At 36.6% G+C, this 18,882-nt stretch overlaps 1 protein-coding gene across 1 annotated transcript in view; it reads right to left on the reverse strand.

Moving 5' to 3' along the window:
- Positions 1–18,882, reverse strand: part of LOC144228168 (uncharacterized) — an 86,272-nt gene that overhangs the window by 6,243 nt on the left and 61,147 nt on the right. Inside the window, 2 exon segments of the mRNA XM_077759978.1 lie at positions 1,259–1,329; positions 2,673–2,765. Of these exon segments, the coding sequence (XP_077616104.1) occupies positions 1,259–1,329; positions 2,673–2,765 (164 nt within the window).

An 18,882-nucleotide genomic window follows, 5' to 3' on the forward strand; every position in this document is an offset into this window, starting at 1 on the left:
TACCAGAACTAAAGAGGGACTGTTCAACCACTGTCACATTACATTTAGATGTATACCTACCCTTTCATTAGACTGTGAATCCCTCAGAAGAAATAAACTATGTTTTTAAAAAATGTTTATTTATTTATTTGAGAGAGAGAGAGAGTGGGGAGAGAGAGAAAATCCCAAGAATGCTCCAGCTGCCAGCTCAGAGCCCAACACGGGGATCAATCTCACTAACCGTGAGATCATGACTTGAGCCAAAACCAAGAGTCAGACACTTAACCAACTGAGCCATTCAGGCACCCCAAACTATGTTTTACATTCCCTTTTATTCCTGTTTGACACAGGTTGAGATGTATAAAAGATGCCTAATAACTGTTGTTAAGTGAATAAATAAGAAAATTGATTCTACACAGAAATGGTATATGTTAGAACCTACCAAAAGACCTCATGCTTGTATATTTCTAATTTAGTTTTTAAAACATTCTTAAGTTGTTTAAGACAAATATTAATCATTCCTTGGCTTTCATTCCTAATTTCTTCTTCTCCACCCACTGCTACTCACCCAAACTTGGATGATAAAATGTATGCATACTTTCTCCATTTCACAGACCATCTGGCACAAGTGTCATGCATGCTGCTACCTCATAAATATGTTAATGATGGCACAAGGTTTACAGATCCAATCACAACAATACCATTCCCCTCCTCCACTCCCCCACCCCAAGGTCAAGGTGAACATATCCTAGGACAAGAGTCTGGGGAATATCACCCTAAACAAGATTTATTTAGATAAATCCCAGTGATCTGCAAGTGACTGACAGTAATATCTTTAGTTAGCTAGAGTCTGGAAACACAAAAAGATAATGATCTTGAATGCAGTCTCATAAATCTGTAACCCACGTAGCCCTCCTCAACAGCAAACTCTGCTTGAAAGCAAATGACATTATAAAAAAAAACCATTTGCATGTCTCAGTGTTAACTAGCTACCTAACCAACTCCAAGAAATGAAATGAACATTACCCACGAGTTGAAAGGAAATGACTAAGTAAGAGTTGGGAAATGGTTCACGGCATCAGGAATGACAACGTGGAGAGAAGAGTAGCATTCCACGCCTCCTCGTTGGGTAGGGCATACTAGACAGCCTATGAGCTGTCATGAAAGATAAACGTAGGTTTGTCTTAGTAAGACCAATAACAAAGGAAGCTTGGCAGTGAATCTGACAGCTAATACTATGACCAAGGTTACTGACAACAATAATTAATGAATAACTTGCCTGGAACTCTTCATCAGTGAGGTAGGAACCACTGAGGAATTCATAGATTCAGGTCTCAGAGGAAACACCTTCTGCATAGCCCAGATAGATAAGGAAAAGAAAAGAATGTATTTATTAAGGCAGGTAATTCAATTCCTGTGATTAAATAGAAAAGATTTGCAGTTTGAATTCAAAACAAAGCAAACATCCGAAGTAAACAAAAAGTTTAATGAGATAAAAAAAAGAGATTCTAGTTATGTTGTAAGCATACTGTAGACAAAGATGAATATTTATTTTGTTTGTATTTTTTAAAACTACCTTGCTTTGTTGTAGTAAAATTAGCATTAAAGTTAATGTAAGTGCCAGGTTGCATAAAATCATGACAGATGTAAACAAATAAGTTGCCTAGAGTGGTTAAATTTCCAAATGGATTGATTTCATTTCCAAATGGGTTTGCTGTGTGTGCATGTGTGTGTGTGTGTGTGTGTGTGTGTGTGTGTGTGTATGCACATACATGTGCACCTGTGTTCATCATGGGTCAGACTAGAATTTGCAGAGAGGCAGTGTGGTTAGTCAAATCTCTTCTACAACCATTGCCTAGAAAAAAGACAAAAACTTTTGTTGACCATTCAACTAGAACAGAAAATATGAATAGGGAGGTCATGTAAATCCAGAAGGGTTAGAATATCTTTTTCCCTATAAAACTTTTGGGAATTCTGTGTCATATGTAACTGATCTCCTTACCGTATTGTAAGGTTTCTATATGATATAGTTGTCTTTATCTCTTACTAGATTTCTGTAGTTTCCTATTTCAAATGTTCTACTTGTGCTCAATTTGTAGTATATAATCTCTTCAATCATTTATTTAAAACAAAAAAGATTATTGACACCTATTAAGAACCAACCTGCTAGAGGTAAAGGAAACAATAAAAAATGGTATCCATATGCTTAGTAGGTGTAGTGTATACTACAATATGCAGTATTAGGGGGATACTATTAATAATTATGCTACCAACACTAAATTATTATAAACAATAAATATTTGTAATTATACTGATGATGAATAATTAATTCAGTGATTGTTTTTAATTTACAAGTTGCTCATGAACTCAAACAGTTCTAACATTGTGAATCCTAAAAGAACCCAGAAGCTTATCAGTTCTTGATTATTTAGCCCCTTTTCAGGGCCAACATGATTGTTTATATTCTTAATGATACTTTTTAACTGTCTTGTATATACTGGTTGTATATATTGTAAGTATGTACAATATATACAATATTTTAACTGTATTGCATATACCAATTATAAATTACCTAATAGTTTACAAGGCATTTTCACAATCAGATCATGGTTTATAGGATAGGTCTTTTAAATAACTAATCCAATCTTCTTATTTCACAAGAAAGGAAGAACTAGAGAGGGAAAATGACTTGCCAATGTTACTTTGCTCATTTGGGACAGAACCAAAGACTTCAGACCCAGGCGATTTCCCACCACACCAGCTGCTTCAATTAGATTGGTCCATATCTGAAAGACATCAAACTGAGGACTCATGAATGTAAGTGACATTTTTAAGGTTATATGGCAAATAAGTGCCAAAATCAAAAGGAAAGCCCACTTAGCAGTGTTCTTCTTCCTTCTTCCATTATGGAAATTTGACTTACAATTGTAGATTGTTTACATATCATTTACATACAAAAAGAATGGATTTCCCCTCTTCCCCAATTTAATGATGAAACTACTTTCAACCATTGAAACAGTCAATTATTTTTAGTTTGTTTATTATTTATTTTGAGAGAGAGAAAGCATGAGCAGGGAAGGGGCAGAGAGAGAGGGAGAAAGAATCCTAAGCAGGCTCCAGGCTGTCAGCACAGAGGCTGATGCAGGACTCTATCTTATGAACTATAAGATCATGTCCTGAGCCTAAATCAAGAGTCAGATGATTAAATGACTGAGCCACCCAGCACCCCAAAAGAATCATTTGAGTGGAGGACAGAAGCATATGATTTTTTTTTTCACCAGGCACTTGAAAACACATGTTTGGAGCCTGGTAGATAAGTCAGGCCTGAAGACCAGAACTCTGGAGTCCTCACTGAGTACATGCAAATTAGTGCATGAAAATAAGTTTGCTTCCCCATGAAGAGCCTGTAGTATGGTGACATAACAGAAGATAACAAGCATTGTTTAGAGTATATAAACATTTTAGAGACACATTAAGTTTCAGAAAAAGAGACTGAGCAATTAACAGAGATAGTAGTAGAGTCAAGAGAGAATGCTGTTTTAGAAGATAAGGGAGAAGAAAGTTTTGAGAAAATAAGATCAGGTCAAACAATTCAAAATGCTAGAGAAATATCAAATAAGAGTTAGCAGGCCATATAACCTGGGATATCCAAAAACATGTGGCTAAAGATTTTATACTTTTTAATTAAAGAAATATAGGGAATTTTTTAAACATTTTTGTACAAGAGAATAACAAGGTGGGACTTGTTCCCAAAAAGTCTGATCTAGCCACTTCATGCAGTGTAATTTGAAATAGAAGAAATTATAAGAAACATGGATTATAATTGTACAGACAGGAAGAAATAAAAACTGAATATAGACTGATATCAGTAGGGACTGAAATGTGAAAAGAGATGCAGTCAACATTTTGGAAGAAGTAAAAGCAAATACAGTATATATATATATACACACATATATAGCATATGTATTAAGCATATGTATATTATATACATATGTTTTAGACACTATATATATTTGCATATGTATAATACATATATGTGTGTTATATATTATATATGTTACAATTCTAGCCTTTGAGGAATTTAGTTGAGTTGAAGATGAATTCTTACACATTTAAAAAACATTTTTTTAATGTTTATTTATTTTTGAGAGAGTGAGAGAGACACACAGAGCATGAGCGGGGAAAAGGCAGAGAGAGACAGAGACACAGAATCCGAAGCAGGCTCTGGGCTCTGTCTGAGCTGTCAGCACAGAGCCGAATGCGAGGCTCGAACCCACGAACTGTGAGATCATGATCTGAGCCGAAGTCGAATGCTCAACCGACTGAGCCACCCAGGCACCCCAAATTCTTACACATTTAAACTACTGATGATATAAGGCCATATTTACCAGCTAAGAGGAAATTCTGATACAGCAGGTGCTGTAATCAGAGAAGTTCTGACATAGAAGTGTGGGTACCAGGCAAGTCACTGAAGATACTTTTTAATTTACACAGGAGCCAGGCAGCATTTTTTTTGAGTTGTGGAGAAAATGTTGGTTTAAAAATTATGTATTAACTTTCAATAGGGAGATCAGTAATTAAGTTGGGATGGCATTAGTCATTTAAATAGGCATCTAGTCAAACCAGAAATGATGAATTCTTTTCATTTCTAAACAGAAAAATTCTTTTAAATGGCTTTACAGTTGCAGTTATCTAAATATTGTGGCTAAGACCAGTTTTAAATGACCTTTGGTTAGCACTCTCAGAAACAGTGTCTCACAATGTCCCCTAAAGTGCCTGTGATAATATTAAGAGAAAAAAATGCAAGACATCAAAACCTATGATTGACAGGCAATCTACTGCCAGATTCTTTTTTTTTTTTTAATTTACATCCAAGTTAGTTAGTATATAGTGCAATTGTGTTTTCAGGAGTAGATTCTGTAATTCATCTCTTATATGTAACTCTCCGTGCTCATCCCAACAAGTGCCTTCATTAATCCCATTTAGCCCACCCCACCAACCACAACCCCTCCAGCAACCCTCAGTTTGTTCTCTGTATTTAAGAGTCTCCTATTAGCAGATTTTAAGAGGAAATTCAGCTACCTCAGCATACCTTGGAGCTCATGTAAGAATCACTGTCTTTTGATGATACATGGTTTACAACCTGAGAAAGAACAAAACTATCTGCCTGAGAGATTTTAATTCTTTCCCTAGTGGCTTCCATTTGGCACAAAACCAGAGGGCTGTATGGAGGTGCTGCTAGGGCACTCTTCCCCCACCATTTCCATTGGCTACCTCCCTTTATATACACAGGCAGAGACTGCAAACTCCTCCAGGACACACCCTCCCCCTTTTGCAAAAAAAAAAAAAAGCAAGGAAAATTGCTATTCAATGGGCATAAAGTTTCAGTCATGCAAGACTAATAAATTCTACAGATCTTCTGTACAACAGAGCACCTGTAGTTAACAATACCATATTGTACACTCAAAGTGTTATTAAGATGGTAGACCTCACCTCAAATGTTCTTAGCACAATTTAAAAAAATCTCCCCTTCACTTCATCCAAGAGCTGGTCCTCTCCCCAGCATTCACCCTCAGCCTCACTTCCATCAAAATCCAGCCAGTCATCTAGACCCATCAGGGGGTCTTCTTAAACTAAGAGTTACAGAGATAGCACATTGGATAGGCACAAGATATACAGAAATAAGTAAATAAGTAAGTAAAGTAGGAGAAATTACAGTCAAGTTACTGCATGTGAAGCTGTGCTCAAAGTGCTCAATGAATCAGTGAATTACTATTCTTGTGGTGAAGGGCCTAGACAGTAGGGTCAGAAGACTTGAGCTTGAATTTCTGCTCTAACACTTACTGTCTATGTGACTTTTGACAAGCCACTAAACCTCTTAAGTCTGACGTAGGGCTCAAACTCACAAACTATGAGATCATGACCTGAGCCAAAGTCAGACGCTTAACCGACTGAGCCACCCAGGTGCCCCTTAAATCTATTTTAAATAGATTGTTAGAGTACTAACAACACATCTTGTCAACTATTTGAGGTTCCAGTACAGTAGGAGGATCCCATAATAAGGAATAAACAGTTCAGAAAATACACAAAACATCTGTCCAAATGTACTCATCTTCCAAGGGAAGGGAAGGTAGCTAACACTCATAATCATGTAGCTTAGAAATCTAAAAATAGCTTTTTAATAAAAGGCCAGACCTCCAAAACTTGAAATAGAGAAGTTGGTAAACAGATCATTTAGGCTTACTCCTTTATCCACAGTTATTTGATGATTCAAGTTAAGCATAGATAAAGATTTGATTGGATAGATTTGACATCTATTTATTGTTTTTATTATGGGAAGTTTAAAGATAGATGGATATTTCCAGTAAAAATATTCTCTGGGTTTGTTACAATGAGGAAGGAAGGAAGGAAGAGGGAGATGAAAAAGAAAAGAAGGAGAAGGAAGGAAGACAGGGAAGAGACTTTTAACTTGTCTGTATCTATAGAAAACTTGAAAATTCTGGAAACTTCCAGCAGAGGAATTGAGGTCCAGTGGTTGGTGCTGGCAAAAGAATACATAATTTACTCCATGAATCCTCAGAGGCAACCTCACTGGAGAGGAAGAATTGCTTAGTCATAGAACATTTGATCATTTTCTAGAGGGACAGTTTGGGTTTAAAGTTATCAAGAATATTTATCACCCCCTTTCTACAACAAATGGCTCTCTAAGTTAAAGACATAATTTAACATTTTGTGGAGCAGGTTATCCGGCTTCAGGAGGTGCAATTTTATCTACAACATGCCTTGCCAGAAAGGTTTCCAATCCGTAAAGCCTAAAAACCTAAAACTGTTAGTTGAAAATATTCACACACATAGAGACAAACGGTGTTCTGAAAACTAGTATCTGAGGCTACAGAAATTTCTAATTACATAATACTTACTAAGTATTGTATTAAAATATCCCCGACCAAAAGAGTACATCTCATTCTCCTGTCTCGTCTCTAACGTCCTGTTCCTCATTTGTTACCGTGGCCTGTCCTAATGTGGTTTCATTGTAACATGAAACTAAGATCAATACTATCAGATCAACATTTCAAAGGGACAACAAAAGTGACTGAATTTATAAACCCAGGGTCTATAAATCAGGAGGTGTTTCAGGCCCAAGACGTTAACAAAAACAAAAAAATCAAGGACCTAAGGAAAATACTCTGAATGCACTGCTGCTGGTTATAATGCATTTGTTTAGAAGTAGCAAGTGTGACTCAAATGACTCAAACCAAAAAATAAATAAATGAATAAAATAAAGAGAAAACCATAAATGTGCAGGCTCAGTATTGACCTCAACCATAATTGGATCCACAAAGCCACCATGCCTGTTTCTCTGTGTTTCCAGCTCTGCCGCCTGCTTGGATCAACTCTGTCCTCTGTCTGGCTTCTTCCACAATAGGAAGATCTATAGCACTTCCAGACTTTACATTGTTGTTTGAAAGAAGTGGGAATATCTCTATTCAAATGAGAGTAGGATGATTTCTCCCAGAACCTCTCTCAGCACCCACTTAAGGGGGGTGGGGTGGGGGGGAAGGGTCACAGACCTACTCAGAAACCAATCACTGTAAGCAAGAGTAAGGGCTTTGCAGATTGGCAATGAGGGTTTTTCCCTGGGCCTGGGAGTGAAGTCAGTCCCACTCACTTCACCCACCATAAGGGTTAGAAATGTTAAAAAATAATAATAAAATAAAAAGAAGTTCCCCAAAGAAATATCTAGATGCTGGTAGTAAAGGCAAAGGCAGATAGACAGGGGTCAAGGAAGAATTCTGAAGAAATGAACAATAGATGCCTACTACAATTACTTAGCATTTTTTTTTAATTGCAGAAACCCATTCTAATTAACCTAGGCCAAAAGAAAACCAAAAAAAGGAACTTCTTAGAAGAATCCAAAAAAATCCCTTAGGCTTTAAGGCCTGAATGCTACCAGACTTCTGGAAGGTTCTAGAACCAAGGGTACAAGGCATTGGAATTTTTTTTTTTTCCTCCCCTAGTGTATATAGTTTCTTCTCTCTACATGTAGACTGGTTTCCTTTGTTCTTAACATGTGAGAAATAAGTTCTTAAGTCCATGTGGGAAATAAGACTTCCAATGGCTCTGGCCTAGAATAAGTTCCACTTTGCAGAGAAGATGAATTTCATCCTCTGGGTCTCAGTTCTAGAATTCTAGGAAAGACACGCCAGTACAGTTTGAACCAAGTGACTCTCTTACTCATAAGGCAGAGTTATATTATATGAAGGACTCTCAAAGGTCCACTGTGGTGACTCTGGATGGTGGGATCGTGGGGCAGTTCCCAAAGAAGGGATGGCTGGGAGACCATGCTGTATGTGTCCAGTGTATACTGACCACAATACATTTTGTGTGATATTTGTCACATGAAACATTTAGAACAGAAACTTTGTTCTAAAGTTGAAAATATATATACCAAGAAGCAAATCGTCCAACCTGGAACTTAAAAGAAGAGGCAAGAGAAAGCTTATATTCTTCCCTACTCCTTTGTTAAAAACCTTGTAAGCATCTTTGTGCTCCAGAAACTTTGTACCAGTGCCTATTAGCACACCTGACTGCATTTTCAAAATTATTTCCATGTGCATTCCCTGAGAAGCTAGCATTCTTTCCAAGTCGGAGATATGCTTTTCAGTTCACTTCGCCCAACAACTAATAGCGAGTACCTATCTCAGAATTAAAACTCATTAGTATTTATTCAATGGGTGGATTAGTGATGAATAATTCTGGGATTATCTTATTTCTTCATTCACTAACCATCTGAATAAATGCATTGTTTAAAGAACTATTTGAAAAATTATAGAAAAAGTTAAACCTTGAATATCTTGTTTCTCCCTACATGATTTGCACTTACATGTAAAGATGATCAAAATCTTAAATGAAAACACAGAATGTTATCCCTTAATAAATGTTTTTTAATTCTTTCTCAAAGTATTCAGTTGACTATTGTTAGTTGAAAGTTTTCCTTTGCTATTACACTCTATAAAACAGAGCCCAATATGTACTTGGAATATGGTAGGACTTCAGTAATTGTTTGTTGATGAATGAATGTTCATACATTCATACATTCATACAAAAAAGCTTCCCAATATTTTCCACATCACGATTGGGACCATTGAACATGTTCCATGAGGTCACTCCAGGTCTAGGGTGACTAGGAATGCATTGTTTTGGTAATCCTAGGCAAGAGCTGCAAGGATCAATATCTTAGCACAACTTTATGTGACAGTTAAGAAGAAGAATAAATAATGTATGGTGCAAATTTTCATTGTAGATGACTCAACTCCCTCGAGACTGTAGAGGGCATTCTTTTTTAAATTATTTTTTAGGTAAATCATGTTTACCACTACTGCCTACACCAGTATTTTTTTCACATGAAGTATTATGATTCCAAGCAGAATTATGGGGAAAATGTATTTGAATTGATGCTTCCAAGTTACCTCAGCACTGAAAGCATCAGTTGTTAAAGATTTGGATTTCTAGAAGACGAAATAAGTGCATTTCTTCATTCCACCTCTTTTTATCCTATCTTCAGAAATTACCCCAGCTATCAAATCTGGGAATGTTAAATTCGATTTCCTGGTGGGCAAAGAGATGATACAAAACCATGACACGTTCACACAGCAGAACCATATACCATTTTTCCTATAGTCACCATGACAGAGTCGTGAAGTTACCATGAGTCTCATCCCTCCCACCAACTCCTTTAGCAAAGCAGTCATGAGGTTCTACCATTTTACCATATTAATGGTCTCAGACTTGCCCTTTTTCCTCCAAGCTCACTGTTACTTTCACCTTAACTTGCTGGAGATGTTTTCAAAAACCTCTGCCTTCATTCCCACCTTCTTTAATCAATCCCCACTACTCTAGCCAAAATGATCTTTTTATTTATTTTTTATTTTTTTAAATGTTTCTTTATTTATTTTGAGAGAGAGAGAGAGAGATTGGGTGTGTGAGCAGGGAATGGAAAGAGGGGGAGAGGAAAAGAGAATCTCAAACAGACTCCATGCTCAGCACAGAGCCCTATGCGGGTCTTGATCTCACAATCTGAGCCGAAACCAAGAGTCAGATGTTTCACTGACTGAGCCACCCAGGCACCCCAAAATGATCTTTTTAAATCTATAAATTCAACCAAGTCACACTTCTTCTTAAAAATCTACAGTGATTTTCTCCTTCCCATAAGAGAAAAATTAAACATGGCATGACATGCAGAACCCCTCCTGCTGCTACTCCCCAGACTTGAGAGGCATTAGACAACCTTTAGTTTCTCAAATATTCCATGCCACTCCACTGAATATTCTCAAATATTCTCAATATTCCATTGAATATTCTCAAATATTCAATACTCCTGCCTCTCTGTCTTTGCACATGCTGTTTACTTTTCCTGGAAAAGACATTTAGGATTCCACCATGACTGCCTGGTGGAAATCTTCTGCAATCAAGAGTAGATGCAAGAGTCAGTTTTTTAGTGGAAACTTCCCTGAGCCCCCAGAATGGCCCAAGCAGAGGCTGTGGATGACTAGCCCTCATCCCTTAGCCCTAACCACTCAGGGCTCTCGGGACTGCTTTCCAGCTGCCAGTGTTTGCATTTCTCAGCCAAAGGACACATGATGCCTGCCTGTGCACCCATCCTGAACTGACCTGGATGAATGTCCCCAGGGGCAGCTCCAACCAATGACTGATCACAGTTGGGGTGTAAATATTCCAACTCCCTGCCCCTTGAATGAAAAATAACTCTGAGGCATGTGTTTTACACTACTCCTCGGAGTTCTAAAGTCTTGTCATCCTCAGTGGGAGCCAGCTGATAATGCCCCCTTCATTATCCATGTTCCCTTTCCTGTCATCCTCCATCACTCCTCCATCAGCATCGCTTCTGCTTACCAAAACACTACTTGCATTTGAATCTTTGTCTTAAGGTCTGATTTGGGGGCATCCCAACTAAGACACCCTTTTTGCTTATGTTCCCACTGTACTTAGTAAATAATTCCATTACATCGGTCATTTAAATGCGTAATGATCTGCCTTCCAATGTCACTTAATGTCTCAGGGTCAGGAACTGTATCTAATTTATCTTTGTATTCTCACACCTAAAAAAAGGAATGCTTAACAAATACTAGGTACTCTCCACATGCTTATGTAATAAATGAGTGAATTTTTTTTAGTTTTTTTTTTTAGTGTTTATTTGCTTTTGAGAGAGAAAGAGACAGAGTGTGAGTGGGGGAAGGGCAAAGAAAGAGGGAGACACAGAATCTGAAACAGGCTCCAGACTCTGAACTGTCAGCACAGAGTCCAATGCAAGGCTAGAACCCACTGACTGAGAGCTCATGACCTGACCCGAAGCCAGATGCTTAACCAACTGAGCCACCCAGGAGTTCCTAAATGAGTGAATTTTTAAAAGAATGAATAAAAAGAAGAGATGGAGGAGACAGTAGAAAAGTGAAGTAAAGTTGCATTATGATAAGTAATCAAATATAAAAGTGATTGATGAGAAATCAATATTTCTCTTTATTAAAAAAGTATAATTTATAAAGGTAAAATCTTGTCCATGTTTCAAGTATTCCATGGGCACATGAAGTAGGTGGAAATATTTATTTTGAAATTTATTAAATTCTCCCATTCATGTATATAATTATTAAGACAACCTAATTGTGGTGTTGGAGAATCCTGGCACAGAGCCTGACTGCATGGTATTGAATCCTAGCTTCATCCGCACCAGCTGTGTGATTTAGTGTTGTGTGTCTCTGACTTGAATGTGCATATGGATACCTAAGAATCTTATTGTGTGCACATTCTGAATCTATAAGTAGTAGGTGGGGCCTGAAGTTCTGCATTTCCAACAAGCTCCCAGGGGAAGTAGAGGCAGCTGCTCGAGTAGCACGGTCTTTTCTGTGCCTCTATTTTCCTCATCTTTAAAAAAAAATCATAATAACCCTCTTTCACTGGGTATTGAGAGGATAAATGAAATAATGCATGAAAAGCACTTTGAACAGTACCTAGAAAATGCTACACATGTTATCTATCATTGTTATAAAATTCATGGTTAATACAGACGCTTTTAATTTATATTAAAACCAGTGATAAAAAAATAACTGCTAATATATTTAGTGGTTGTTTGATACTTTGCATATTAGGATAATTGTTATTGTAATGGGAAAATACAAAAGCCATCTATGTACATTTTACATACACATGCATGTATAAATTGAATGTAAATAACTGATTTTCAAAAATATAAGTAGAAGGGCCAGTTCATTTTTAGCTCCCAGGTGAGAAAACACAGCAATAACTGGGTCCTGATCAAGACTATATTTGTGGTACTAGAGAGGATTAGAATCAAGTCCTATCTCTCCTTAAGCAAGTCAATTAGCCTTTATAAACCTCATATTTGTTATCTCTCAAACGGGAATACTTTCAGTACTCTAAGGAAGAAAAGACAATACATATAAGGCCTTTAGCCAGTACCTGACACACAGAAAGCACTGATAAATGTCAATTTTAGGCATTATTATCAACAAGTCAGAGAGCCCAAGTATACATTATAGATCTATTAGGCACAGGTCTGAGAACTAGAGGTTTGTTGTCAAAAAGGTAAGGTGGTAAATAACCTAAAATGAAAACTGAACTGAATGCGGCATCTGGCTACCTGATGGCAAGAAACTGATGAAAGATAAGAAACAAAAATAATTTGGAAAATGTTTAATTCAGGAGAACCGATCTAAGATAAGCAAACACCCGGGGTGCCTGAGTGGCTCAGTCAGTTAAGCGTCCAACTTTGGCTCAGGTCATGATCTCACAGTTCATGGGTTCCAGCCCCACGTTGGGCTCTGTGCTGACAGCTAGCTCAGAGCCTGGAGCCTACTTTGGATTCTGTGTCTCCCTCTCTCTCTGCCCCTCCCTCACTCACATTCTCTCTCTGTCTCTCAAAAATGAATAAACGTTAAAAAAAATTTTAATAAAATAAGCAAACAAACAGGGTGGAGGAGAATGCCCAGGAATGCCAAGCATGAACTAAGCATTGCTTCAATCTCATCAGACTCTCCACATAATTTTGTCAGAACAGAACATATGATACTAAAGGTCATATTTCAGCAGTTAGAGAAATACTGAGGAGTTGATACTACAGATTTATTCTGACCAGCGAGAACCTTAGGGGCGAAAAAATAAATGCCACCTTAACATTCTTAAGAACAAAACTGGCCAACATGGGCCAAAATGGGGATGGTAAAAACAAGCACTCCAAATGGCACGAAAGCATATTTCAAAATTCCAGGGCAATGATAAATATAATTTCATTTTAGGGACACTAAAGAGAGAGATGAAGCTGAAGAAGACAAGAGAATTAAACACTTATCAGGAGTCCTCAAGACAGGTATGGAGAAGTCTGGACACTGTGCAACACTGTTGGAGGCCCAAGATTTAAAATTGGGCAAAACAGGACCTTCCTGCCATTTAAAAGATAGCATGAACTTAATAAATGGCTTAACCTCTCTACCTTGACTGAAGCACCTCTAAAAATGGGAATAATAAATAATAATAAAGCCCTATTCTCAGTACTGTGGGAATGTAAAAGCATATTGCACCCGTTCCTCACGTTAGGCAAACATACAGGAATAAGACTATCTACACTATAGGACAAGATACGAAAACGAAATACTGAGGATACAGATTCATTTCAGTAGGAATATTGTGAGGGAAGAGATTAATTCTGATTAGGGAAATTAAACCCTTATGAATGAGACAGCACGTGAGTTCGGCCCAGAATTAGAGGTAGGATGTGAGGGAGAGAGAGAGCACGTGCTAGTAAGCTGCGGGGAATATTCCAGGCAGTTTTAGCAAAGATAGAAGATGAATACATGAAAGTGTTTAGGTACGAGTAAGAAATAAAATGTGTTTAAATGTTTAGGAAATAAGTTAGCAGCCAGTAGCAGAAAACAAGATTGGAAAGCAGGTCAGGGTCAGATCATAAAGACCTCTAACAGCACAATAAGGTGGTTTGACATTCTGTGTTATCAGACCTTACTTTTTATAGGCTTTCATTTCCATATCTATCATCTTTTTAATTAAAGGTCCCCCAAAACTCCAAAGTAGGTAGATAGCCTAATTTGTCCCCACCTTAATACAGACAAAGAAACTGAGTCTGAGTGACTTCCTAAGTCACCAACCAACAAATCCCAGAGTCAAACTAGAAAGCAGACCTGTTGACTGACCAACACTCTTTCCACCATGCCATATTCTCTCTGTAGGCACTTGGGAGACACAGGACTTTGAACGCCAGGCTGGAATGTTTACTAGACTGGTTTTTCAGGCAGAAGCTTTAAATAAACACAACAGAAATGTATGCTCTGGCATCAGTACATAAGGATGCCCTGGAGAGAAGAGATGTGAAGTCTAGATCTAGAAAATGAAAGAAAAAAGTCAACAAGATGAAATCCAATCAAATGCATTTATAAGGCTGTGTATTTAAGTTTCAGAATATACACTTCATAAGGTCAGGTTGCATAAGAAATGAATTAATGGTTCGTAAGAAATAGATCTATGACTGTAAATTAACTTCAAGACTAATGTAAGCTTGGTATTAGGAAATTGCTAAAAATAAATGTTCTGTTTAGCTGTGTTATCAGAAAACTAATGCCCACAGTGAGAAATATATGAGATTGTGTGTTGTTTATACCACCCAGAAATATGTCCCCTTGAGCTTTAAAAAGGATGCTCATGACAAGCTGACCAGATATAAAACAACTTGGATGATGAAAAACCTGAAAAACACTCATGAGAGTTTTGAGAAAAATGGGAATTTACCAGGAGAAAGGAGAGGAGGGTGGGAGATAGGCTTCAAAAGGCAAACTACAGGAAAGAATGTGGACCAATTATGGGACCAGACAGTTTGGCCAAACATAGAAAATTTTCCCCCAAATTAAGAGTCATGGGTAACATATTAAGCAAGACACTCCAAATGTAGAAGTAACAGCTGAGGGGCTATATGAAGCATGCTGTGGCTAATTGCTATCATGGGAAACAGTCTTGCCTGGAGGGTTTTGAGGTCTCTAAAACTTGATTTTACAAGTATATACACACACAATGATTATTATAAACCTGCAGCAAATTCAGAATGAAGGTGGGATATAAATTATGGCATTCAAGAAGAGAAACTTTAGGGGTGCTGTGTCAAGCGGCCAACCTCACTCAGATCATGATCTCACAGTTCGTGGGTTCAAGTCCCACATTGGGCTCTTTCCTGGCAGCTTGGAGCCTGCAGCCTGCTTTGAATTCTGTGTCTCCCTTTCTCTGTGTTTCTCCCTCCCTTGCACTCTCTCTCTGAAAAATAAATAAGCATGCCAAAAAAAGAAAAGAGAAACTTGAGCATAGCTAACTCAGTTCGATATACATATAATATCTGTCCCTTCTCAGTTCATCAATGGAGAGTCATATGACACATTTCTATACTACAAGTATGGTGAATGATGCCCATATGTACTGATAGTAATTTGTAAGTCACCAATTTCATTATTTGTAAATTAATAAAATAATTTACACTCTTGGAGATTTTCAGTTACTTTTTATTCAGTTACTTTTTATTCCTTCCATGGGTCTTATAAACACAATCGTTGCTTTCTAAATAACTTATCAGTATTAAATTATTAAATGTACAGTAATGCAATATCAAACACATCGTTCTAACTTCTTGTTTCTCATAATTTATATAGGTTTTAGAAAGAAACAGCCATGGAATTGGACTTTTTTTTTTGTTTTTTGAAAATAGAACATTTTCTTTGACCTGTTTATTACTATGTTGTCTTTTCAAGAATTTATAAAACAGAAAAAATCATTACATTGTAACTAATAGCACCTGATGCTCTTACAAAAAACTATATAGATCATTTTATTAATAAACTTTTCTAACTTGTTTTCTACATACTTGCCTAATTAAATGTTTATGTGATTTATCACATCTTTAACTGAGAAGAATGTGACTATATAACAAATTCCTATGTATTAGTCATCAATTTCTCTATATGATAAAATCAATCCTATGCTGTTAATTAGAGCCTTTTGCTCACCAGTACTTCTGCATTTAGAAAATAAAGTAATATCATTCTGTATCATCTAGATTAGGCCCTTAGGTACCCACTTAACTATGTTTAAATTAGACTTAAAGTATATCTAATTATGTTCTTATTCTCTATAAATTGTTAATCCAAGTGGTATAGAAACCATATTTTTAACCACACATCTCCTTCCTCAATCAAAAATCCAACACATATGTATTAAGCACAGAATCCATACAAATTTCTTTTCTATACATAAAAGAAACACCAAGAAGTAAAATTTACAGAAAGCTTTCAATAAGCTTATGAGCTATTTGATGAAATAAGATATTTGTGAGGATAAAATTAAAAGTTCTATAAGATATTTTACAATGACAGCTGAGTAATGACAACTAATATCAAAATTATTTTGACATCATCATCTCATATTATTTCACATCTCTTTCCATAATGACTGATTTCTTCTTTTGGTCAAATACTTTCAAAGAAGACACCATTTATAACCTATAGATTTATATGTTTGACTAGTTAGTACTGGTGCATCATTTATAGAAAGGGCATTTTGATTTATTACCAGTACCAATTTCCATAAGATTTCTTTACTTATATTTTTTAAAATTGTTTTAATGTTTATTTTTGAGAGAGAGAGACAGAGACAGAGCATGAGCTTAGGGGGATAGGAGGCAGAAGAAAAGGGAGACAGAACCTGAAGCAGGCGCCAGGCTCTGAGCTATCAGCACAGAGCCCAATGCAGGGCTCAAACTCACAAACCATGAGATCACGACCTGAGCTGAAGTCAGATGCTTAACCGACTGAGCCACCCAGGCACCCCAATTACTTATACTTTTAAACACCTTATACATACAATAGTAATCCTGCTGAAACATGAAATGAAGCTCTTCAGTTGGCTTTGAACAATTCTGTTCAAAAAATTCTGTTCTTTGAAAAATTAATTTTTATTTAGTTAATGGGCACATTCTGGTCTAGTCTTTTTTACATTTAGGATTTTTCTTTTACTTCAGCTCCTCAAAGATTAATTTATTTACTTTGTTTCATTTGCCAATGACGCATATTTAGAAGGAGGGTCAGACTCAGCTATTGTAAAGCAGGGAAAACATCTTTTAACACAATATCCACTTGATACAAAGCAATTAATATTTATATATCAAATCTTATAAATACATCTGAAAGATTTTCAAAAAATATTTCCTCCTCATTAAAAAACAGTGTAGGCATTTCTTTTAATGTGATCAACACTGTTGCTAGAGAAAGAAATTGACTGACTATTGCTCATTAATAAAATGATCAACATAGTTTTACCACTGATGAGAGTTGCTCTCATCCCTCAACGCCACAACTATTCTCATTTAATGTTACAGTTGCATGTTTGAACTTCTTATTATCACCCACCTTTAGAGATTATAAGTCTTGGCTCATATTTCTTATAAAGCATGCTTCAAATGTCCTAAGCAAGGATACAAACCAAGTTATTAGCTTTTAAAAGACTTAAGTTCCCTTCTGGTAAAAGGTGATATCTCTTACCAATAAATATGCACAAATCATTTTTTGGATATGTCCTCTCTAGTCAGTAGCTTGATGTAAAAGTAGAGTATATATCACAAATTAGAAAAAGGTAATGATAATAAAACTTTTCAACCGTAGAGTGGCTTAGCTATCTCCCGAAGAAAAGTGCAGTAGGAATGCACTTAACAGTGTGGTTCTCATTTATTTTTGTAGTTTCCTGCTAGCCTCGCTGACTACCTCTGGGGGAGTAAGTACTGTGTGTGTGTGTGAGTGTGTATGTCATTTGGTAAGTTTCTACTGAAAATGTAAAACAGTTAAAGTCTTTTAATGCTGACATGACTTGAGAAAACAATTTACCTACCTCAGCTTGATGCTCCAGATAAGGGAAAGGCTGATCATACAGAGACCACTTGTGAATTACGAAAGTTAGACCTACTTTATATTTGTTTTTGTAGAAGTTAAACACCTCTTATAGGTTCAGGTTTAAAGGCAAGATGGTAGTTAAAGTTGGCACTCACAAAGATGTTCACATATTAATTAACCCACCACATGACCATGTGAACACCAGTTGTACTAAACAAAGGTTGTAATTACCATGTTTGTAATTATTATCCATAGTAGCATCTAAGTTGCTGCCAAACATTCCTACCAAATTTAGAAAGTGTGAGGGAATATATCCATTAGCTTCCAATGATAAGATTCTCCTGGAATAATAGAAGCAAAACCACTTTCAAGTTTTCTGTCAAAAGTATCTTTTAAATTTTAGATGACAATAGTTGATACATCATAAAATGCTGAAACTATTTTAAAAGGGTTTTGATAGAAATTTAGGCTGGATCTAACATGCAAAGTACATGCAAATATCACAAACACAGCAATTTGGTTCCAGATACTTGGTTTGTGAGAAGGAAAAAGTAGAGGAAAAGGAAGAAACCCTTAAGACTAAGGTATGGCTTTTATTGTTGTTGTCGTTAATCACCAACTGTATGAATAAGTTTCATCTTATAGGTGTGGTGTTAGACTAAAAGCTACTTGGGAGGTTTTATATTTTATAGTTTTGTTCCATTCCTAGGAAGGATGTGGTAGGCCTTCAGCAGACACCTCAGTCATCACATCGTGAACACAACTGAGCTTCCAAAGGAAAATCGATTGCACTTGGTCATCAACCAAGTAGGAGATTAAATAAGCTACACGGGGCCTCCCAGAAGACAAGGAGCCAAGAGGCACATTTATCACCTCTGAATCATGGTGACGTCTGCTTTGAAACAAGATTTTCCTCTTCATGAACATTTTAAATAGTCAA

The sequence above is a fragment of the Crocuta crocuta genome, unplaced genomic scaffold (genome assembly GCF_008692635.1).
Source record: "Crocuta crocuta isolate KB4526 unplaced genomic scaffold, BGI_CrCroc_1.0 scaffold462, whole genome shotgun sequence".
NCBI lineage: Eukaryota > Metazoa > Chordata > Mammalia > Carnivora > Hyaenidae > Crocuta > Crocuta crocuta.